The sequence below is a fragment of the Marmota monax genome, unplaced genomic scaffold, assembly GCF_021218885.2.
Source record: "Marmota monax isolate L192 unplaced genomic scaffold, Marmota_monax_Labrador192_F-V1.1 WCK01_AAM20220418_F8-fsc00026, whole genome shotgun sequence".
NCBI lineage: Eukaryota > Metazoa > Chordata > Mammalia > Rodentia > Sciuridae > Marmota > Marmota monax.
The window spans coordinates 14,731,970-14,757,276 of NW_026693108.1; the positions used below are offsets into that span (position 1 = coordinate 14,731,970).

Here is a 25,307-nt window from a genome sequence, read left to right on the forward strand (position 1 = left end):
TGGGTTTTTCATAAGTGCCTTTTCTTGTATTTGTCATATTTTCTTATAGTCATTTTAATTTCTCTAAATTATTTTAGAGCTTGCTTTCTGTTTCTATTTTACTGAATGCTTTTCATATAAGGGTGTTGAATTTTATCAAATGCTTTTTGTGTCTGTTTAGATGATTGTGTGTGTTGCTATTTCCTTCTTTCCCTTAGTGTAGTGTTACATCGATTGACTTTCTTCTGTCAAAGCAATGTTGCTCTCTAGCATACAGCCCCCTTGGTCATGGTGTATGATCTTTTCAATGTGCTCTTGGATTTGTATTGCTAGTATTTTTTGAGAATTTTTGCATCTATTTTCATAAATTATTGCCATGTGATTTTCTTGACTTGTGTATCTCTGTCTGCCTCTGGAAAATATAGTCCTGATAGAATGTTTTAGGAAATAATCCCTTCTACTTTTTTTGAAAACTTTGAGTAGCATTGGTTTAGTTTTTTGTTTTTTCTTTTAAATATTTGGTAGAATTTACCACTGAGGACTTCTGGTTTTGGACTTTCCCCTGGGAGATTGTTTTTTGTTGTTGGTACTGGGGATTAAACCCAGGGGTTCTTAACCTCTGAGCCACATTTCCAGCCCTTTTTAAAAATATTGTATTTAGAAATAGGGTCTCACTGAGTTGCTTAGAGGGCCTCGATAAATTGTTGAGGCTGACCTTGAACTTAAAATTCTCCTGCCTCAGCCTCCTGAGCAGCTGGAATCACAGCCCTGCACTACTGAGCCTGGGGTCCTTTGGGAGGTCTTTGAATACGGTTTCATTCTTTTTACTTGTGCAAAGTCTATTGAAATTTTCCTTTTCTTCTTGTGTCACTTGTGATAGTTTGTGATTCCTCCCTTTCCCCACTTACTGGGAATTGAATCCGGGCCTCATTCATGCTAATCAAATATTCTATCCCTGAGCTACATTCCCAGCCCTAATTTGTATTTTTCTAGGAATGTGTCCATTTTATCTAGTTTGTTTGTTGGTGTGCAAGTATGTTTGTCATATTCTCTTATAGTCCTTTTAATTTCTCTAAATTATTTCTTATACTAACTATAAATTTGCCAATTGTGTTGATCTTTTTGAAGAACCAACTTTTGGTTTCATCCATTCTCTCTATTGCTTTTCTGTTCTTATTTTGTTTATCTTTTGTTCTGATATTAAGTATTTACTTTCAGTTGGTTTTGGATTTAGTTTGCTCATCTTTTTCTAATTTCTTAAGGCATAAAATTAGGTTGTTGACTTGAGATCTTTTGAAGTATAGACTTTTATAACTATATTTTATTCTCTGAGCATGGATTTGGCTGCATCCTATATGTTTTGGTATTTTAAATTTTCAGTTACCTCAAAATATTTTCTAATTTCTCTAGTGAAGTTTTCTTTGCCTTATTGGTTATTTTAGGAATATGTTCTTTAATTTCACATATTTACTAATTTTCCTTCTGTTATTGATTTTTGGTTTTATTCTGTTGTGATTGGAGAAGATTCTTCGCAGGAATTCATCCTTTTTAAATTTGAGAAACATTTTATGACCTAATGTTCAGTCTCTCCTGATGAATGTTGCATGTGTATTTGAGAATCTATACTCTGCTGTTGTTGAGTGCAGAATTCTGTATGTCTATTAGGTCCCTTATAGTGTTGGCCAAGTATCAATGAAGATTTTTGAGAAATCCAGTGCTGATGGACTACTAGACCTTGAATATAGCTCCTATAAATCTGAAAAAAATATATATATATACATATATATGTATATATATATATATATGAATGCATATACATACTATACACACATATAATGTTTTTTTATAATATGTGTGTGTATATGTACGTGTGTGTGTGTATTTTTTTGGAGGGAGATGGGGCTACTCTACCCAGTTTTATACAGTGTCAATGTATCAGTTTTATTCTACTGTTCAACAGAATTATTCTTTTAAAATACATTGACATTTTACACATTCTTGCATTCTGTAGCAGAATGCAAAGCAGGAGGCTTCTGGCCTCTGTAGGTATTTGAAGGGATGTGATGACACAGGGATGCTGTGTGCTGCTGCAGTCTGGAAGAATCATTGCACACAGACCTGCCATTATGGGAAGCATATTATAAGTATAACTGAAACTAGCTAACAAATTTGAGGTGATGCTCTGACCATTTGTTTAAAATTTAGCGTGTTTATATCGGAACTTTTAAAGCCTTATATTAATACTTTCAGGAATATGAAATGCAAAAAACAAAAGAGGAAGACTTTCTGAAGTTATTTGATAGATGGAAAGCAGAAGAAAAAGAGAAACTAGTTGATGAAATGGAAAAAGTCAAGGAGATGTTTATGAAGGAGTTTAAAGAACTCACTTCTAAGAATTCAGCATTAGAATATGTAAGTACTGAACCTATAACTTCTCACAGTATTGGTTGTCTTGAAAGGTAGCATTAGAATGGCATTATGGTCAGAGGATCTGGAAGTCACTTTTCCTTGCCTTGCTGCAGAACTCCCCTCCCTACTCCAGTCCCAAGGAGCTCGAGGCCTGTCATGGCAGGAAAGGTAGACATGGATCACTGGTGTGAAAGAAGGAAACTGATCCAGAAAGACTGAGCAGGAACCCTTGCATAGCCCCCTCCTCACCACAGGCCTGTCTAGCAAAGGGTCTCTAAAGCAAGCAGGATCCTGCGAAATGATCCCTTACCCTGTGAAACAGCCCTGGTCCACACTGCCCAGGTCATAAGCATGGACAATAGACAGGGCTAGCTAGGCTGGGACCTTCATCCTCTGTGCCAAGTAGGGTCCTCCTGCTAGAGTCTTCTGGGCCCTCTGCATCTTAGTCATCAATGGGGGTAAGGAAGGAGGGTGCTGAAGGATGATCCTTGAGCTCCCTCTAGGGGCCAGCAGGTTTTAGAAACAAGGATGGAAGTTGTTTTTGGAACAGTGCTAACTAAGGTCCCTCTCTGAACTCTTTCGTTTTTATCTAATGTCCTTTTTCTGCTCTAAGATCCTGTCCAGGATACCATGTTACATTTAGTTGTCTTATCTCCTTAGGCTCCTCATTTGTGACAGCTTGTCAATCCTGTCTTTGATGACCCTAACAATTTTAAGGAATACTGGTCAGTTATGTAGGATGCCCTGCTGTTGGAATTTGTCAAATGTTTTTCTCATGGTTAGACTGGGTTTGTAGCTTTGTTTTGGAGAGAGGACCTTGGTTTAAAAAAAGTGCCAGTTCACATCACATCAAAGGTACATACTGTCTCCACGAATTAGGACTATTGGTGTTGGCCTCAGTTACCTGGCTGAAGAGGTTTTTGTCAGAGCAGGTTTCTCTACTGAAAAGTCACTCTTTCCCCCTTCTTTGAACTGAAGACACTGTGAGCAGTCCACATTTAAGGAATAGGAGGTCTGCTTCCTCATCCTTCATTTTTGAAGTTAACATATTGACTCCTGTGGTTTTCTGAGGGCTTTTGTCCTGGGTAACTTTGGGAACAGTATAAGCAAAGGGTGCAAGAAGATACTGCATCCCTACTGGATTTACTGATATGGCTCCTGGACAGTATCAGTGTTTCACTGAATTATCTTAAGAACCATCTGCATCCACTTCCTCTGTTTCTGGCAACTATTTTGTGCCTGTTACATTTTTTAAAGCCCATTGTCTAAGATTAGAAAGGTTTTTCATGTTCTGGAAAGACCATAAAACAATAGAAACAAGACATTAAAGCTGCAGGGAAGGGGACATGGGAGAAGCACAAGGAGCCTCCAGGAGAACAGACAGATTTAAAACATGACTTCACGTTCCGTGATTTTAGTTGCTATTTCAGTCTTATAAAAATATATGACATTTGTGGGGCTGAGGCTTAGCTCAGTGGTAAAGCGCTTGCCTCTCATGTGCGAGGCACTGAGTTTAATCCTCAGCACCACATAAAAATAAATAAAGATACTGTGTGTTAACCTATAACTAAAAAATACACATAAATTTTTTTTAATTATATGAAATTTGTGCTGGTGGTTTGAATTTTATTTTATAGCAATTGTCAGAAATCCAGAAGTCTAATATGCAGATTAAGTCCAACATAGGCACATTAAAAGATGCACATGAGTTTAAAGAAGACCGTTCTCCACATCCCCAAGATTTCCAAAATGTGATGCAGCTTCTCGATAACCAGGTAGGCGTTTTTCACTGCCTTGGTTTTTCTCAGTGAAGTCATTTTCAATAGCTGTCACCTGTGGAAAGTGTGTTTGTTTCTTTTAGTGACCATGAAGATGACCTGTTTTCTTGCCTCCTAACACATGCCTGAATCACAATAGGTGTGCAGTAGTGCTTGTTTTTTGACTAATGGATGTAGATACAGAACAGTAGGCAAACTTATTTCAGTCCTTCCCTCACGTAATGGCAATTTGAACTACATTTTCATGTCAAAAGGCATATGGAAGCACTGAATTTATTTATTTTTATTTTAATTTTTTTAATATTTATTTTTTACTTGTAGTTGGACACAGTACACCTTTATTTATTTATTTATTTATATGTAGTGCTGAGGACTGAACCCAGAGCTTTGCATGTGGTAGGCGAACACTCTACTTCTGAGCCACAATCCCAGCCCCTGAATTTATTTTGGGAGCTTAAATATACCATCACGTGGGTGAAATGATGATATTCTACATTTTTTTGGACATAATTAAAATCATTTGAAAATGAACCTCCGTCATCAGCCTAATCTTTCTTGTGGCTATTTTGGTCATAGCAGTTTAGGGGAGCAATTTTCTTTAAGTCAGGAAACAAAGATTAGAGTTTAGGAATTTGGGATTATGTTTTAAAATAGACTGTTGGGCTGGGGCTGGAGCTCAGTGGCAGAGTGCTTGCCTAGCACATGTGAGGCACTAGGTTCGATCCTCAGCAGCACATAAAAATAAACAAATAAAGGCATTCTGTCCATTTACAACTACAAAAAATATTTGAAAAAAAATAGACTGTTATTTTTTAAAAGGTAAGTATAATTTTGAAATATGGACTGTGATGCTTCTTGTTTAGTGCTCATGTCTTGCCAGCTTCCCCCAAGTCTACATTGCAGCCAGGTTGACCCTGTCACTGACCTGTCTAAAATGCATCAATGATTTTAGTTTTCACAAAATGAAGTCTAGAATCCATAACTGTCATAGTGGGTCCTCTGGACATGCACCTTGTGCCATCTCTCACCAGGCCTCACTTTACCTGATGCTCCAGTGGCTGGGCCCAGCAGCTCCCGTTCTGGAACGCAGCATCCTGTCCCTGCCTTGCTCCTGCTGCTTTCTCTGCCTGTCAGTCACCTCTCTATTTTCAGTACCTCTTACTCATTCTCCAGTAACAGCTGATAGTGTTTTCTCTGGTCCCCCACTAACTAAGCAGGACCTGATCAACTACACGTTCTATAGAAATTTCTATCCTTATGTCTGCTTTTTCCCCTGTACAGAGCAGAACCTTCTCCTAATCCTCTCATCCTGCAGCTGCCTAGTGAGGGACTAGTGTGAGGTCAGAGACCAAAAGTTGGGGCCTGAACTGGACTGTTGACACTGCTTCCAGCAGGCCAGAGACCACAGTGGTATCTCCCATGAATTGAAGGGAGTGGTTATGAAATACTGAAGTCCTACCTGAATTTTTTCTGTTTCCTTTGCATGAGTTGTGTTGTCAGTTCAGAACCCATAGACCTAGAAATGTTGGTGTTTCCTTTTGGCCCCTTACATTGCAAACTAACATTTTTGCAAATAAAATTATATTCGATCACAGCTATATCTATCGATTCACATCTTACGGTGGCTGTTCTCTGACTACCCATAGTGGTGACAAACTCCTTAAAACCTTCCAATCCAAAATATTTACTGTTAGCTCTGTAATAGAAATCTTTGCTGACTCTGCCTTACAGTATATGATTAAAATCAGGGGCAAGTGGGTTTAAACATTTTCAACTATGTGTATTATAAAACTTTTAAGTAAAACTTTATCAGACTGTTGGGTTTCGTAGGTACTCACTGAAAAGTAGACTCCCATTTTGAGCAGGTTTCAGTGTTACCAATGCAAACACATTACTGGTTTTACTCTTGTAGGAAAGCAAGTGGACAGCTCGAGTCCAAGCTCTCCATCAGGAACACAAGAAAGAGAAGAGCCGGGTAAGATCAAGAAGCCAGGGGGTGCTGGGGATGTGGCTCAAGCGGTAACGCACTCGCCTGGCATGCTCGGGGCGCTGGGTTCGATCCTCAGCACCACATAAAAATAAAGATGTTGTGTCCACCGAAAACTGAAAAATAAATATTAAAAAAAAAAATTCTCTCTCTCATCTCTCTCTCTCTTAAAAAAAAAAAACGAAGAAGAAGCAGCAGCCAGGGGCCTCTAACTGGGTCTTTTTTGTATGTTTATCTGGTGTGGTGCTGGAGTTGGAGCCCAGGGCCTTGCACAGGCCAAGCAGGCACTCTGCCATGGCACCACACCCCAGCCCCAAGTGGATCATTTTTGGAAAGAATATCTACTTCTTTATAGGAAGGTAATATTTGTCTACCTAGCACTTGTGGAGAAATGGGTAACAAAACTAAAATTACTTTTAATTCTAATACCAAAGATAACCACAGCTACTAATCTTGATATAATTTCTTTCTACTGCTCTTATAGACCCTATAAAGACATTCCACAAAACACTTGTAGAACATTCTAGAGGAACTTTACTGGGAAAGTTAGTTGATCTAATTTCAAAATTGTATCATTGCTAGAAAAGGAAATAGGAATCATAATTTTTTTTCTTTTGCTATTTGTAATACCAGTTAGTCATATAAATAACCTATAGTATTCATACACACACGTGACAGGCACATGCACTCATATGGTGGTCTTTTTAGACTGGAAATTGTAAGAGCAATGCCATGATTCAGTTCAGGAAATGTTCAGGAGATATTTCCTGAGCATCTTCTACAGATTGCACTCTATAGGGTTGAAAGAGGGAGGAAACCATCTCTGCCCTCAGGGATTAGTACTTGACTGTAGTACAGTAGGAAGTGAGGGTACAAAGAGCTAAGGGGAGGACTGAGGTGAGTCCTGGGAAAATGGTTATGGAGTGCCCTGCCCTAGGGATTGAACAGTGGGTAACTTGGGAATGGTGCTGTCTGTGGACAGTACCCTGGGTATTTCTCCCTTCTGAGCTCCAGGTAAGGCAGCCAGCTTGCACTGACATGTCCACAGGCTTCTCAGCTGTAACAGGTCAAAAATGCAGTTCTTGGGCTTGTTCCCATGTGGTACATGGCACCCTAGTGACCCCAGACTAACATCTGTTCCCTCTCTCTCCCTCAGTCCCCAGTCACAGGCCATCAGCAGACCTGCCATGGATCTTGCCTCCCTGTTCTCCACATATCCATAGCCTCTACCTTTAACCCAGCCTCCATCATTCCTAGAACCCCCAAACTGGTCTTTGCAGTTCTAGTTTTCCCCTTTCTTTACATGCTCCCTAAAGAGCAGGTAAAATAATCTGGCTGCTGGCTACCACTGCTTATTTCCCTCTCTAAACCTGCCCTTTCTAGGTATGATGGCCTTCTGATAATTTCTAGAATATTCTGTTGTTTTTTTTTTAACACATGGAAAGCCCTTCCCCTTGCTCTTCACCTGGCTGGTTTCTTCCCCTTCAGATTAGTTTTCTGTTCTTTGTGGCAGATTACTACAAATTTAGTGGTCTGAAATCACCCATTTATCATCTCACAGTTTTCATAGTAGAAGAGACCAGGCGTGGCTTGGCTGGTTCCACTGCTCAGGGACAATGAATGGCAGCTGGGCTGTATTCTCCTCTACAGCCCACCATGGTAAATGCTTGGTCAAAACTCTGAGCTCCTAGAGGCTATCACTGTCCACAGCAGCTCTCAACATGGCTATCGACCTCTTGAAGGCTGGCTGGAGAGTTTCCTGCTTTCATTCTCCTCTTCAGGAAAACACTGGAACTTCTTTTAAAAGGCTCCCTAAGCAAGACAGGCGCACACAGGAAAATCTTTCTTTTCATTAGCTTGAAGTCAGCAGATTGAGATTTTTAGCTATATCTGCAAATAACCTTCATCTCTGCTGTCTTGTTAGAAGCACAAGGTCAGTTCCACCCAACCCATGGGACAGGGACCACTCTGGGCATGTATACTCTTGAGGGCCATGTTAGAATCCTGCTTGCCACACCCTCCTTGGCCTCATTGTCATGACTTCACAAACATAGCTCTGATCACTATTTTAAATCTTTTTTTTTTTTTAATTTACTTGTTTATTGTCTGTCTCTCCTTGCTCTGAGCAAAGAGCTCTATCTACTGAGCTCCCCCTTATCTTCCCAGCATCCACTAATGTGTTTAAAATGTGGATGGGGCTCATTCAGTACTTGCTGAAGGAAGGATGGAGGTAGCTGGTTGCCTGCAAGGGGATCATGCAGCCCTGTTTCTGTAGACAGAGAGACACTAATTGTAGGTTTCAGAAGAGCAGGGTCAACTATGTTGTCTGTAAGTACTGTCCCTGCTGTGGGAAGGACACTAGGCTGGCTTTCAATACTGGGCTAAGGGAGGCATTGCTCATGGCAGTGCCCATGTGGTCAGGATGATGGGGTTGACCTGCAGGTTTTATCTGTGGACCTCTTCAGCAGTGGATGACAGTTGCTCCTCACCGTACATGGATCCATTGTGTAAGTAGTGTCTTCTGTTGTACCTCTGTGTCACACGGAAGTACAAGTGGCCCGTTGTTTCAGTTCCTGTGGTGGTGTGTTGGAGCTGGCCTATGCTTGCTTGCTCAAAAGTGTGCACATCTTCTTGATCAGGATTGTTTTTGTTGTTTTGAGTGATGGTTGACCAGCACAGTACTGGGAAACATTGGTATTTGTGGTAACCGCATATTTAATCCTTCTGTTATCCATTTTGCAGATGAGGAAACTGCCTTGCCCTGCAGTGCTCTCCTTGCTCTGAGCAAAGAGCTCTATCTACTGAGACCTGTGTACTCCAGGGCCTGGGCTGGTACTCCACACTTTCTGGCTCACCTGTCATGCTTCAGGGACTGAGCCAGTGGAGACAGGACAGGCAGGGAGTGTGGGGAGTGACTGTTTTCTGTAAGGACAACGGATATGTCTGAGGTCATAGTTCCTAACCAAGGATGCCCTACAGAGTGACCTAAGAATCTTCTAAAATACCTATGCCTGGCTCCACTCATTAGATTCTGATTCAGTAGGTAAATCTGGGAGTGCGTATTTTAGAAAAAAACAAAACCCCAACAACCCAGGCAATTCGGTTTTGGATGATTAAAATTCCTATTCTTCAAGGTACCACTGGGTTTAGGCAACTGTCCATTTAGGTCTACTTCTGAATGGGGGGCATTTTAAAATCCTTGCCCCTTCTGAGCCTGCTGTGTCCCAGGAAGTTTCGAGCCTTCAGCCTGAGCTGTATATGAGCTGCCATTTCAAACACTTTCTCAGTGCAAGCTGTGATAGGCTGTTGGCACGTGGAGGAAGGAGGCCAGGCCTTCCTGGCTCCCAGAGAGGTGTGTGGCCTCAGGGCCGCCAGGCTGCGCTGTCCCCTGTCTTCTGGTCTAGCTGTTGAGAAGCTGTTTTTCTTCCTTCTCTTAAATCCTGACAGAGAGGTGAATTCAATCAGGTTCAGCAATCTCTGCCCAAGATTTAACTATTAATTATTCCACATGATTGGTGCGTCCTGTTCTCACAATGCACATATTGTGTTTCTCTGTTTAGGGGAAATTGCCTTTGCCAGCTTTTTATTGCTTTACTTAGATTCTTGGCAGTCTTTTTTTTAAATAACACTGGTGAGAGTTCAGAGGCAGTCACAGATAAGCGATGGCATACCCTTTTGACCCAGAGAATACACCTGAAAGCTTGGGAGGGTGCAGAATGGTCCTGCCATGAAAGGGAAGGCGGATGGGGCGATGTGCATGGGTAGAGAGAAAAGCGCAGAGCTCAGATGGTAGCGCACGAGAAAATGGGCTCCAGGGGGCCACATGCTTTTTGAAATAGCTTCTGACTCAGACTCTCCACATTCCTCTCCCAGTGCCTTTCTAGTCTTAATTCCAGAATCAAAATGATGTCATCCCTTGGTTTTTCCTGCATTCCCTTGCTTTTGGGGGCTTAGAGTGACTCCTCAAATTGTTGATCTGGGTCCAAGATCTTAAACTCCACCCAGAGCTCTGACCATTTTTACTAATCTTTCTTTTTGATTTCTGGCTCAGCCTTTTCCAAACTGCTTTTGGGGACGAACTTCCAGGGGTCTATAAAAGTACAGTGAAGGTGAAAGTCCTTGACAGTGTCCTCCATAGGGGGATTCTTAGGATCCATCAGGCTATGAAAAGTTCTTTTCAAGCTTCACTCAGAAAATCTTCCCAGCATGCTTCCACTGTGTTTTTGTCCAGGCTCAGAGAAGTGAGACCATGCCCTGCAGGGAAGGAGAGCATTGACACTGAAGCTGGATGTGGAAGTTTAAAGTCTGGGCTCCACCCGCTCCAGCTGTCTGAATCTGGGCCATTTCTTTTACTTCTCTAGACTCGAATTTCCCCATTTGTGCAAGGAGGCTGGAACCCATATCTGTAACATTTGTGGTGTGAGTGAAGCAAGACAGAATGCTTCACACAGTGTCTAGCACATAGTGAGTGTTGATTTTTAAAAAGGCAAAAAGGAGGCTCTTACATCCACAGATCAGATCCGGATACTGTCAGTCCTATTGATTGGCACACCTGGCTCCACGTCCAGGCCTCAGACTTAGAATATCCTTAGCCCCAGTCACCAAACTTTTGAATTCACCCCTCTGTTTAAACAACTATTGAAATTGCTTTAAGACCCTCCCCCTAAATTATCAAAAACAAATTCTTGGATTCTTTGTGCTCAGTATATGATCTTCCCTAGCATTGAGTCTCTAAAGATAAACCTACTGGTGTTTCTTTCATCTCCCTTTCTTCCCCCTCCCCCATCCATACCTTCCTCCTTCCTCCTTCTTTTACTCAACTCCCAATGCTCCCTCCATTTCTCAGGAAATATTTATTGAGAGCATGGATTGTTGCTGGGTGCTAATAGGGAATATAAAAATAATTCAGATGTACTCTCTGGCATAGGAAACGCTCATTTTTAAGCTGAGGTGACACATGGGAACATGAGGAGCTCAGTGAGGAGGGTGGGCAGTGCTCTGGGAGAGAAGCCTTCACCTTGTCACTGTGTCTCCATCTGCTGTTTCATGTCCTGTGCTCAAGTTGGAGCAGCTGCTCCCATTATCAGTTCTGTCTTAGGTCATGAGCTCCTTGGGAAGAGATAAAGCACCTAGGACAGCCAGGGCCTTGGTACACAGTGCTAGAAATGTATTCAGTGACTTGATGTGCACAGATAGTAAGGCCAGCTACAAGTCAAGGGGTGTACATCACATTCATGGGAAGAATTTATAATAAGCAGCTTGCAGACAGATGCCCTTCTTAATTTCTTTTTCAGCTTCTGTCACATATAGAGAAACTTCGAACCTCCATGATAGATGATCTAAATACAAGCAATGTTTTCTACAAGAAAAGAATAGAAGAACTAGGCCAGAGACTCCAGGAGCAAAACGAACTGATTATCACTCAGAGGCAGCAGGTAAGCTGGCAATAGCCTGGTATCAGGCTTCTTCAAGCAACATGATTTATCCTAAGAGCATGAGTTTTTAGTTTAGAGCATTTTTAAAAATTGTATATGGTAATTAAGGTGGAATGTTTTCTCCTTGTGATTGCTTGTAACACAATATAAAAAAATTAAAGATATTTAAAAATCACCATATGGAGCAGATTTATTCATTTAAGCCCTATTTTGTATTTTATTTAGAGTCAGGGTCTCACTGAGTTTCTTAATGCCTCACTTTTGCTGAGGCTGGCTTTGAACTTGTGATCCTCCTGCCTCAGTCCACATTACTATGATTATAGGCATGTGCCATCATGCCTGGCTGCCTCAGTGCTTTTAAGGTCCATGTACCCTCTGAATAATTTAGCAAAAAGTTAATGTCCTAACAACCACATCTACACATTATCTCATCTGTCTCTATTGAGTTTTGAATATGCATCACTAGAAGACTGTTTTTCTTTGCAGATTAAAGAGTTTACCAATAAACCATTAAGCAGTGTCAGTGAACCCAAAGGTGAGTGGACAGGATCCCCTTGCTAGAGGTGAGGTGTCTTCCTTGTGCTCTGGGCACAGATGCATATGGGCTCTGCTGGCTCATGGTGCTGAGGTGGCATTCCTCTTACTGTTTGGGATATCTGTCTTCTTATGTTCATATTTGGGAGATCTGTTAGCACAACCCAGAAAGTTGAAGAATTTAAAAAATCTAAATTGTCACATTGAATGGTTTCACTTTTTTATATCAGAATACAATTATGTATATAATAACCTGCTCAGTGACCATTGTATACCAGAGGACAGAGTTGTGATTAAAGCACAGGGTCTGGAGGTGGCTTGGATTCAACTCCATCTCTGACACTTTATAGCTGTATGATTCTCTGCTCAGTTTTCTCAGCTCTAATATTAATAATGACCATAATGACCAGGTTTGTTATAGGATTAAATGGGATAACATATGTGAATATGTGTGAAGTACACCTGTTTAGCACTCCTCAGTGTTAGCCATTATGATTGATATTAAACACCTAATTATTCTCAATTACTCTAAAGACTTGCTGCATTATTCTCAATTGTGGCAGTTTGGGGTTAAAGGTTGGTTCTAAACCTGGTTGGGGTTTATGAAAACTACCAGTTGTAGCAGTGATAGCTCATACATCTCATATCACCCTAGAGCTAGACCAGAAGGGAGACTGGTACCCTGATCATGAAGCCTAAAAGCTTGACTTCTACCTGGCTTCCTTCACCAAGATTCCAGTCCTGCTTCTTGAACATCTAGGATTGTTAAAGAATCTTTGCCTCCCTGAAAGACACCAGCTGGGGTTTGGTACTATGGTATATTAGTGGGGCTTCCTTCCCTCTTGTTTTGAGATAAAGGGTTGGAGGTGAAAAGGTATGGTTTCCTGTAACTTCTCTTGAAAGAGAGCAAGCTCAGATAGTGAGGGGTACCCATATAATTGCTTAGGTATCATTACTATTTGAAAGTATTTCTAGAGAAAATTTAATTTAAAAAAAAGATTCATATTAAATATATTTATTCTGTTGGGTGAGGTGTTTGATTAAATTTCACTTATTGTTTTCCTGGGGGAGAAAAACTAGGGTAAGGGCTGCCAAAATTTATTCCATTTCTTGTGATTTTTGTTACTAACTTTTTTTTTTTCCCCCATTTCAGGGAATTCTTTATCTTGGCAAACTTTTGAATCCAAGCCAGTTGCCCCAGCTATACCCAGTAAGTTTTTCCAGTGGCCCAGAGCTCTAAAGTATCTTTAAAATGCTAAGCCAAAACACAACTTTTACTTGTTATTTTTAGAGAATTGTCTTTGGAAATCACTGCATTTGGAGATTGCCTAATGATTTCTTTTGATTCTTGGCTTTGACCTTGTTCTGAAACCCAGGTTGTAAATGTCACATGATCTTGGTGGGGATTTTGGTTAGTTATACCATTATTTTGCAATTTGTCTTATAAAGGGATGATTAAAAATTCTTTGGCATCACTCTAGGGTATAGTTTTGGATTTCCCAGGGTGATCTGTTCTATGACTATGTGACCATGAGTGGTAGCTGCCATCTTTGGGCATGGCCAAGACTCTCACTGCTGCAGCCTTTGAATAGGTATCCACTGGTCCTTACTTGTGATCAGCTTGACCATCTGGTTTGTCTCCTGGAACTCTTGAGATTTTAGAAACAAACTTTAAAAATAATAAATACCTGAAATATTTTTATTTCCATTCAGGAAAATAAGGGTGAGGAAAAGAGCTACTGGTGGGGGAAGTAAGGGAGCAGGTGATGGGGCAGGAAGACAGACGTGTGCGTGCACAGAAGTTTGGTGCATTGGAGGACCTGGTAACAAGGCTGGGCACTGAGCCCTCATGGGCCCAGGAATCTCTAGAGGGATGTGTCATGACCAGAGAATATTATGAGTATGTTTGAAATTTGGTACTGTTGACTGGAAAATACAAATGATTTCAACCACTCAGTGTTCTCAGGCACATCTCGAAGCTGAAGAGGTTAGGAGGTAGTGGGGAGGGAAGAAGGCCTAGTGCCAGGAGAAGGGCTCGGGGAGGAAAAGATTGTCTCTTCGAAACAAAAGAACACACACACACACACATTTCAGGAAAGGTTAAAAGACAGTTATGAAACAAATAAAAAAATTTTCAGGGGCTGGGGATGTGGCTCAAGCAGTAGCGCGCTTGCCTGGCATGCTTGCGGCCCAGGTTCGATCCTCAGCACCACATACAAACAAAGATGTTGTGTCCGCCGAAAACTAAAAAATAAATATTAAAAAAAAATTCTCTCTCTCTCTCTCCCTCTCAAATAAATAAATAAATAAATAAGGCTCCCTAGGAGTTTAAAAAAGAATTTTTTTTTCACTAACCAACTAAACTTAAACACACAAACAGAAAAAAAAAAAAAAAAAAACAAAAACCTAATGTTTTATTTAGTTAGGGTGATTTTTCTCTAAATGGTGTGTTAAGATGATGTGAGTTATACAACATGATCTACTAGGATATAGGAAAGAAATTATTAGAACTTCTTTTTATATATTAACTAAACTCATCCTTTTAATTTTTTTCAAATACTTGTTTTAAAATGTATATAATACTTATAGTATACATAAAAGAGTAATCCCAGTGGCTTGGGAGCTGAAGCGGGAGGATCGCAAGTTCAAAGTCAGCCTCAGCAACTACAAGGTGCTAAACAACTCAGTGAGACCCTGTCTCTAAATTAAAAAATTCAAAATAGGGATGGGGATGTGGTAGAGTACCTCTGAGTTCAATGCCTGGTACCAAAAAAAAAAAAAAAGTATATATATTTTGCCGCAGTCTGGCTGGGCACAAATCACGAGCCACTGAAGCAGGAACAAACTTTATTTTTGAACTGCAGGAAAACACTTCACACAGCTCCCGGGGAATCCTCCCGAATGCCACGCGGCTCGTCCAGGAACCCCCCGCCGGAAATATCTCTCCCAGAAATCCCTCCTCCTGCACTTCCCCAACCAATGGGAACTCTCGGGGAATCCCCGGAAATCCCCACGAGAACTCCAAAATAGTGCGAGAACTCAAAAGTTGCGGCAGAGGTGGATAGTAATGCCTCGCCTGTCAATCAATACTGTTGGCAAAATGCCAGGGGCCATACAGACTCGGCCATGGCTCTCAGCATCTCCCCCTTTTTGTTTAATTAAACAACAAGCAATGTGGCTTAGGGACCGTGCCTGTTAGGCAGTCCAATTCAACATATGGTCCTTACCCGTCATCGGATAAACTGACCTCTAGGCATCAGCCTCCTGTCTTAGGTTGGTACCACTGCAATTGGATCATACCCGTCACTGACTACCGGTCCAGCATACAGCCATACTTGTGGATAGGCCTTTGCACCAGTGGGGGGGTGAGGTTCTTTGCCTCACCTCTGTTGGCCCCCAAATTTTAGACCATCACTAGTAGAAGGGAGGAGGATGCAAAATGCCATGACACTAAGCCAATTGAGGGCTCCTTTGAAAAATTGTACCACCGGTGACACCATCAGCAAAAATACTCCAGCACTACCACAATTCGCTGTACCAACAGATAGTTCACAATGCATACAAGTGATACATAGTTCAGGCAAGGTCTGCAAGCAATTCAAAGCAGAGGAATCTGTCAATATGTCCATTTCCTCCCAAAGTAAATCGACTCCTTAATTGAGCATTACTTGTTGAGTTATTATTCATTGATGCATCAGTTTTTACAGTTTGTTGTGATAACTATCGAAGAAGCTGTACTTTGGTTTTATCTTTGTCTTCACCGGCACTGGGATGAAGATAGGAAGTCTGGCAATGATGCTAAGAAAAAAATTATGTAACATTCCAACAGGCACTAAGAAAACAATTTTTTGAACAATTTACATTATCCTGAACAGAATTATTAAATATAATGAGAAGGAAAGGTGAAAGTAAACAAACAGATCTGTTAACCTCCTTATTTGTTCACATATTAAAACAATTTTCAACAGCTGTTTACCCAATCTAAATTAAACCATTAAAATCACGTGAATAAAAAAATTCGGATCCATTTATTCATGAGCGCTCCTCATATATAATATACGGACATACGCACATACAGACATACAACACAAAACAGAAGTGTGCACACATAACATACAACACATAAGACAATAGTAAAGGCCTTGTAGCTTTACCTAGGTGAAATCTCCATTGCAATGCTTAAAAACTCCACAGTCAAAAAATAAAACTGATCAGAAAAACATTAACCTAGGTTTATATGAGCTCAAAAATAAAATAGAACTTTATGATGTGGGAAAAGGCAAATAATAAAATAAATATTGAAAAAAGCATCCTGGTTAATCACTGTCGCAGATGTAAGAATAGCCAAACTGGAGTTCTGGATATCAGCTGTATGGATTTGAGTCAAATCATCTTCCTTTTGGCCTGTAGAAATTGTTTTAGTTAATCTCTCTGGAATCCAAATCAGCTGCTGTTCTCCCTGTGGAAAAACACAAACAGAACCCCTACTCCAGACAATCACTGGGTCAAGACCTTTCCATTGTCCTGTTAGAATATCCTTCCAAAGTACCTTAGGCTTATGTACATTTTTTGGACACATATGCCTTTCCGCAGCAGTAAGCCCTGAGGAATCCAAATTTAAAAAGTTTAGAGTAAAAAGGGTTATTTTAAGTTTATCTTTGGGTGACATATACCCCTTTCCAATTCCCTCTTTTTGCTTTAGTAAGTACATTTTAATAGTTTGATGAGCTCTTTCAACTATGCCTTGTCCCTGTGGATTGTATGGAATTCCTGTTATATGAGTAATGCCAAATGATGAGCAAAATTGTTTAAAAGAGGTAGAAGTATAACCAGGACCATTATCTGTTTTTAACTGTTTTGGAACGCCCACAGTGGCAAAATTTTGTAAGCAGTGAGCTATAACATCTTTAGTTTTTTCTCCGGAATGAAGGGAGCCCATCAAAAATCCAGAAGAAGTATCAACTGTAACATGCAAATATTTTAATTTTCCAAATTGTGGCAAGTGTGTGACGTCCATCTGCCAAATATGGTTAGGTATCAGTCCTCTAGGATTGACTCCAAGATTAACTTGTGGTAAAAAGGTCACACAATTTTGACATTGTTTTATTATTTATCTAGCTTGTTCCTTAGTTATTTTAAAACGCTTTTGTAAAGTATTAGCATTGACATGGAACCTTTTATGAAAATGTGTAGCTTCTTCTAGTGTAGAGAAAATATGTATGTCATGTGTAGTTTTATCTGCTAAATCGTTGCCCAAACTAAGGGCTCCAGGCAATCCTGTATGTGCTCTGATATGTCCTATAAAGAATGGATCTTTTCTGTCCCAGATTAGACTTTGTATAGCAGAAAACAAAGAGAAAACAGTAGAGGAAGGGGAAATCCTGCCAGCATCTTCAAGGGATACTATAGCATTAACTACATACTGACTATCAGAAAATAAATTAAATACAGAATCTTTAAACATCACAAAAGCTTGTAAAACTGCATTAAGCTCTACCTTTTGAGCTGATTGTTTGGGTACTAAAAATGTAAAAGTTTGATCAGGGGCAACTACTGCTGCTGTACCATTATTTGACCCATCAGTGAATACATTTGGAGCATTCATGATAGGGGTTTTTCTTGTCATTTTTGGAAAAACTACAGGATGCGAAGACCAAAAAGACAACAAAGGATTAGATGGTAAGTGATTATCAAATGAAACATTAGATTTACACATGATTATTGCCCAAGTATTTAACTCATTAGCTAACTCATCAATTTGATCCATAGTATATGGAGTAATAATTTTATTGGGAGAAATTCCAAACACTCCCTTTGCTGCTTTTATTCCTTTGAGTATTAATTGTCCTACAGCCTCAGGATACCTAGTAAGAATAGTGTTAGGAGAATAAGATAAATGTATCCACAATAATGGACCTTCTTGCCAAAATACTCCTGTAGGAATATTTTTTGTTGGTATTACAATAAATAATAAAGGCAAAGTTATATCAATTCTATCCAAATGCATATTTTCCATATATGTTTCAATAATTTTTAATGCCTTTCTTGCTTCAGGCGTTAACATTCGGGGTGAATTTGGATCTGATGGACCTTTTAGGATATCAAATAAAGGTCCTAACTCTCCTGTTGGTATGCCTAGATAAGGCCTTATCCAATTTATGTCTCCTAATAACTTTTGAAAGTCGTTAAGTGATTTGAGTTGATCTACTCGTATTTGAATTTTTGGTGGACGGACCATGGTTGAGGATAATAGAACTCCTAAATAATTAATTGGAAAATTTAATTGTACTTTATCTATTTCTATCTCTAGATTATAATTTTTTAATAAGTTTGTAAGTGTGGCATAACATTCTAGCAATGTGTTTTTATCTTTGTGTGCTAACAATACATCATCCATATAGTGAAATATTTGTAGTTTAGGATTTTGATTTCTAAGTGGCTGGATTGCTTTGTTAACATAAATTTGACACATAGTTGGGCTGTTAGCCATCCCTTGAGGGAGTACTTTCCATTCATATCTCTGATCAGGACCTTCATGATTCAGTGCAGGGATAGTAAATGCAAAATGTGGACTATCCTCAGGATGAATTGGAATTGAAAAAAAACAATCTTTAATATCTATAGCTAAAACGTACCAGGTTTTTGGCAAAGCAGACAATTGAGGAATCCCCGATTGAGCAGGTCCCATAATAACCATCTTATTATTAATGGCTCTTAAATCTTGCAATAATCTCCATTTACCAGATTTCTTTTTAATGACAAAAATGGGAGTATTGTAAGGAGATACGGAAGGTTGTATATGTCCCTCCGCTAATTGTTGTTTGACCAGGTCATGGGCTGCTTGTATCTTTTCTTTAGTCAGGGGCCACTGAGGAACCCATACTGGTCTATCTGATTTCCAAGTAATTTTTATTGCCTCAGTGACCCCTTCTGAAAACCCAGTCCATGTCTATTTATTCCCTGATCTATTTGAATTGGTGCTGCTATGCCTTGTTCTCCTAATCTTTTTTCTTTCCTGAAACCTTGTCTAGCCCTAATAGTGGGCGCATTTGGATTGATGTTATTTGTTAATGTCAAACCTAATTGATCTAGGACATCTCGTCCCCATAAATTTATAGGAAGATGATCCAATACATATGGCTGTATATAGTTCCTTCACATCCTTCAGGATCCTTCCAATCTAATACCATTGCACTTCTATGGGGATTAGTTGCCACTCCTAGGCCTCGAAGCGTTTGAGTGGCTTGTTGTAACGGCCAATGTTTTGGCCATTCTTGACGAGATATGATGCTAAGGTCTGCACCCGTATCCAGTAGCCCATTAAATTCATGTCCTTGAATATTTAGTTTTAGCATGGGGCGAGAATCTAAATTTAAAGACAGCATAGCCCAATCTACACCTGTGGAGCCTAATCCCCTGGAACCTCTTTCTATAGTACTACTGGAAAATTTATCATGTAGGCTGGGTATTATTAATAACTGTGCTATTCTATCTCCTGGTGAAATTACTGATATACCCTTTGGAGAACTAGCTATAATTTTTATTTCACCTTCATAATCGGGATCAATTACCCTGGGACTTATCATACGTCCTTTTAGCGTAGAAGAACTGCGTCCTAACAATAAGCCTACTCTTCCTTGGGGAAGAGGTCCTTTTACTCCTGTGGGAATGATTTGAACTCCCATCTCTGGAGTTAGTACTGCTCTGGCAGAGGCGCAGATGTCCAACCCTGCGCTCCCTCTGGTTTGTCTGATGAGAGATCTGATGGATAATGTGTCCTGGGCACTACCCTGATGGTGTTGCTGGGTTCCTCCATGGTGTTTCTGGGTTCCTCCAGTGCCCCGTACATTTGTGGTCGTGGGCCCCGGAGCATTGGGCCCCTCTGTCCGTTTTTTGGCAATGGAGCCCGATGCCTTTCTCCACGATATCGTGGGTAAACACTTGGTCTTTGTCTGTTTTTTGATAACGGAATACCCTCTATGGTGGTTTGAGAACGGCATTCATTAGCCCAATGTTTCCCTCTACGGCATCGTGGGCAAATACCCGGTATTCTATTCGTTTGATATCTAGCTTTGTTAAACCCTCCTCCTATGGGGAAACTCCTTTTAAAATGTCCTGTTTGATCACAATTATAGCATGTTTTTGGCCTGGCATCTAAAGCCTGTTGTACTGCTGCTAAGACTTGCCCTTGTTCATTAATGTCTTTACATAATTTAATATATGTGTTTAAATCTTCATGTCTCCATGGTCTAATGACCTCTCTGCAACAACGATTTGCTTGGTCATAAGCCAGTTGTTTTATAAATGGCATTGCCTGTTCTGTATCCCCCAAAATTCTGGAAGCTGCTTGAATAAGCCTATCTACAAATTCAGCGTAAGGTTCATTAGTTCCTTGTATTACCTTAGATAATTGACCTTGTAAACCTCCATGCCCCTGTAAAGTTTTCCATGCCCTAACCGCATCTACAGCAATTTGTGCGTATACACCAGGATCATATTCAATTTGTTGCCGTTGACCCTCATAAGGTCCTTTTCCTAACAACATATCTAGATTTCTTTGAGGGTAACCGGCTGCTGCATTTCGTCTAGCTGTCTCCCTGCAAAATTCCTCATTGGCAACCTTCCATAACAAATATTGTCCTCCATTTAGCACAGATTTACACATACTAGCCCAATCTGCTGGCGTCATGTCCAAGTTGGTAATGGATTCGACCATGCTTACAGTGAACGGTGCTTGAGGACCATAGGTTGTTACAGCCTCCTTTAACTGCTTCACTGTTTTGAAATCTAAAGCACGGTGAATTCGCTGCCCTCCTGCCTGCTCAAATACAGGGCATGCTAATCTTTGAGGTCCTGTCTCAGGATCCCATCTATCAACTACGGGGTTTGAGGGCCACTCAGCTATCTCCATAGGGGGAGCTGTTGGTTGAATTACGCCCTCTGGTGATAGAACCGTGTTAGTAGCAGCCTCCTGTTGTAGCTTTTTCCCTAATAGCTGTTTCTCCTGTAAGCTTTCTTCCTTTAAATTTTCTTCCTCTGTCTGACTAGCTTGAGAGACCTTCTCTTTTGCTTCATCTAAAATGTCTTTCTCCATGGTCTGAACCTCTAACAATTTACTTAACACTCTTTCAGTTTGTTTTTTACTAATTTCTAATCTGTTATAAAGATAACGCAACCCAATAAGATAACACAAAACAAAACCGAAACAGAATGAAACAAAAACGGAACAAAAAATCGTTGTATCAATTTTCCTATTTTCTTGACATGTGCATTTGTGGTCTATTTCTATCTCTTCCTCAGGGGCGAACAACTTCAAACCTTGAGCCAACCATTTTTCCCAATCTGCCTGAGAAAATTCTAGGGATAGGCAGCTTGAAACAAACACAAAACAAATCAAAACAAGAACACATTGTTTTTTAAAATGGTCACCCATTCTCTCGCCTTCCCTTAGGGGCAAGCAATTTCACTTACCCGAAGCTTCAGACGTTCCCCGCACGGGCCGCCAAATGCCGCAGTCTGGCTGGGCACAAATCACCAGCCACTGAAGCAGGAACAAACTTTATTTTTGAACTGCAGGAAAACACTTCACACAGCTCCCGGGGAATCCTCCCGAACGCCACGCGGCTCGTCCAGGAACCCCCAGCCGGAAATATCTCTCCCGGAAATCCCTCCTCCTGCACTTCCCCAACCAATGGGAACTCTCGGGGAATCCCCGGAAATCCCCACGAGAACTCCAAAATAGTGCGAGAACTCAAAAGTTGCGGCAGAGGCGGATAGTAATGCCTCGCCTGTCAATCAATACTGTTGGCAAAATGCCAGGGGCCATACAGACTCGGCCGTGGCTCTCAGCAATATTTAAATAAATATGTATATCAGAGAGATAATTTTACTGATGAGGCATTTGGTCAAGAGCGTGGATGCTACTGGCTCTAGAGAATTCCAGAAAAAAAAAATTTACCTACAGCCCATATGTAAGAATCCCTTCCTGAATGTATCCTTTGTGCTTCATGACAAGAGGCAAGAGGGGCTGCTAGTCCCCAGTCTTGCTCCCAGCATGGAAGAAGACCTGAAAGCTGAGGTTCTGAGAATGGTGGGGAAGTTCTCTTTACTAAGAGAACATACTCACTCTAAAGTTTGAGACCAGAAAATCCAGATCATAAAGTGAAGAGTTTAGGAGGTGTACAGCAAGTAAATCAGACCCATACTCAGCAAAATGAAGGATTTCTGATGTCTAATGTAAGGTGGGCCTCACTAGTGTGCACTCACAGTGATTTAGACCCTAGTCAGGCATTTCAGACCTGATTTACTCTCCTCCCATCATAAGGGACTGAATTCAAATGCTAGGAAGAAAACCCAGATGTGATTAATTGTAACAAGATCAGCTCTTTGGATTCTGTAAGCTGAAATAATATTAAATCAGAAAGAGTCAATGTTCTGTTTTTTTCTTTTCCTGTAAAGAGCTAGATATTGACCATTTTAGGCTTTATGAGCTAGATACTCTCTTTGCATCTACTCAACTCTGATGTTATAGTACCAAACCAGCCACATGCAATACTTAAATGAATGTTTTAATAAAACTTTATTTACAAAAGCAAGCAGTAGGCTGTATATGCACCACAGGCTGTAGTTTGCTGTAGTTTGCCAAACCTTGATCTAGATGATGCAAATTGAAAATGATTTTGAAGGCCATGTTTCCAGAGTTGTTACCAATTTACAGTTAGGAGTGGAACACTTTCCCCAGTAGCCATTATAAAGACAAAAAATATATATAATCCTTTGGAGGTAACTGAAGTTGTTGCCAATATTTTTTAGGATAAGATTAGGATTAAAGATCTATCTTAATAGAAAAAGAGCTAGTAAACTAATAGGAAAACTGTTTAGATGAAAGCAGACTGAATAATTAAATAATCCAGAGAGGACCTTTAGGTAAGAATTGTCAAATATTGGAAGGGAGACTGAGGCATCTAATTTTCTGGAGACATTTAAGATAGATAGCATTTGGTCTTCCTTGAAGGGGGTATACCCCTGTCTAAAGGCTGTGGCTGTGTTAATGCCTCACATGGTGTCTTCTAGCCAGTGCTTGGAGGATTTTTCTTTCTTTCTTTTAATTTGTTCTTTTTATATGATAGTTGAATGTATTTTGACATATCATACATACATGGAGTATAACGTCCCATTTTTGTGGTTGTACATGATATGGAGTTACACTGGTTGTGTATTCATATATGAACATAGGAAAGTTATGTCTGTTTCATTCTACTGTCTTTCCTATTCCCATCCTCCCTCCCTTCCCCTCGCCCCTCCGTCCAATCTGGTGAACCTTCACTCCTCCACCACCCCATCTTTTGTGAGTCAGCATCCATATATCAGGAAGAACATTCAGCCTTTAGTTTTCTGGGATTGGTTTATTTCACTTAGCATGATACTCCCCAGTTCCATCCCTTTACTGGTAAATGCCATAATTTCATTTTTTAAAATACATTTTTAGTTGTAGATGGACCTTTGTTTATTTTTATGTGGTGCTGAGAATCAAACACAGTGCCTTACACATGCTAGGCAAGCACTCTGCCACTGAGCCACAACCCCAACCCAATTTCATTCTTCTTTATGGCTAATATTCCATTGTGTATATGTACCACATTTTCTTTATCCATTTATCTAATGAAGGGCACCTGGGTTGGTTCCATAGCTTACTATGAATGTTGATGTGGACTGTGTCACTCTAGTATGCTGATTTTAAGTCCTTTAGGTATATACCGAAGAGTGGATAACTGGGTCAAATGTTGGCTCCATTCTAAGTTTTTTGAGGAATTGGGGGATTTTTAAATTGGTTTATTGTACCTGAATATCCATTGCAGATTGTTCTGATAGCCCCAAACTGAAAACAACCTAAATGTTCATCAACTAATGAATAAATAAAAATTTGTTCTATCTATATAATGGAATGTCATTCAGCCATAAAAGTTTATGCTGAAATTGACACATGTCTACATGGGTGAACCTGAAAACATGATGCTAAGTGAAAGAAGCTAGGCACAAAAGACTGTATAGTTCCATGCACAGGAATTATCCAAAAAGGGCAATCGTAGAAACACAAAGTAGATTGAGTTTTTGCCAGAGGCTGGGGATGAGGATAGAAATGAGGCATGGTGGTTAATGGGACAGGTATTAGAGGATAAGGTGATGAAAATGTTCTGAAATGAGTTGGTGATTATGGTTGCCCAGCCCTGTGAATATACTGAAAACCAGCCCTGTGAATATACTGAATTATGTATTGTAAAAAAGGGGGTTAAATCTCAATAAATCTCTTTTATAAATTGGGTTAGGTTAGTTGTGCAGTATCTGTCACTTGAAACACTTGTCCCTTGCAGTCTTGTATGTGTCTTGACTGTTTTGAGGAGAATTTGGTCATCGTCATGTTCGGGTGGTTACACTGAAACTATAGAGCCAGTGAGCTTTTTCCTTCTTATCCTGTTTCAGTGAATGCCTCCGTCTCTCAGACTTTAGAAGCTAAATCAAGTCTAACAACGGCACATGGTAAGTCTCAGCATTTTATGTGCAGTTTCCACCCTGAATTAGGTAACTTATTAACCCAAAGTGCTAGGGAGAAGGGAATTAGGCAGAACATTCTGGGGATTACAGAACAGTTCTGCCTTCATATGTCAGTAGGTAATGTATACATGTATAAATATGTCATGTTGTTGCAAACTGAGCATACCTACCAACCATAAAGTATTGTGTATGTTGTGGGACTTGCAAAAGCAATTTTAACTGGCTGGTGCTTTGACTATTTATAATTTTTGCAGAAAGTAACAGGTATTGAGTAAGAGTGAGGGTGACTTGGTCCCAGACCAGCCAAGCAGCACATGCCACAGGGCATATGTGGTTGTTTTTATAACTTTCAGTGTGGCAGCAACTCACCTTTTTTAAACCAACAGTTTCAGCGATTGGTTAGGAAAATCTAGAAAAGACATGTGAGAGAAATCAAAGGAAATAGGTGAGATGAAATTTCATTGGATGAAATTGCTGCCAGAATTCATTTCTTGGATCAGGCCCCAAAGGGTGCTAATTGTTATTAACAAGATTCTGTAGATGGGGAGAATATCTGTAGATAAATTTCACATTTTATACCATTAAAGGGCTTACAGTTTTCAGAATATGTTCTCTAATATATTTTTTTCCTGT

The 25,307-nt window shown here is 40.1% G+C and overlaps 1 protein-coding gene across 5 annotated transcripts in view; it reads left to right on the forward strand.

Moving 5' to 3' along the window:
- The window catches only part of Dzip1 (DAZ interacting zinc finger protein 1), a 70,034-nt gene that overhangs the window by 14,726 nt on the left and 30,001 nt on the right, over positions 1-25,307 (forward strand). For 3 of the 5 annotated variants that reach the window (XM_046454757.2, XM_046454754.2, XM_046454756.2), the window contains exons 5-11: positions 2,230-2,391; positions 4,026-4,163; positions 6,079-6,141; positions 11,448-11,588; positions 12,075-12,123; positions 13,276-13,332; positions 24,603-24,659. In XM_046454757.2, the coding sequence (XP_046310713.1) occupies positions 2,230-2,391; positions 4,026-4,163; positions 6,079-6,141; positions 11,448-11,588; positions 12,075-12,123; positions 13,276-13,332; positions 24,603-24,659 (667 nt within the window). The remainder of the gene's footprint in view (positions 1-2,229; positions 2,392-4,025; positions 4,164-6,078; positions 6,142-11,447; positions 11,589-12,074; positions 12,124-13,275; positions 13,333-24,602; positions 24,660-25,307) is intronic. The other 2 variants (XM_058582784.1, XM_058582786.1) reach the window with 1 other exon arrangement.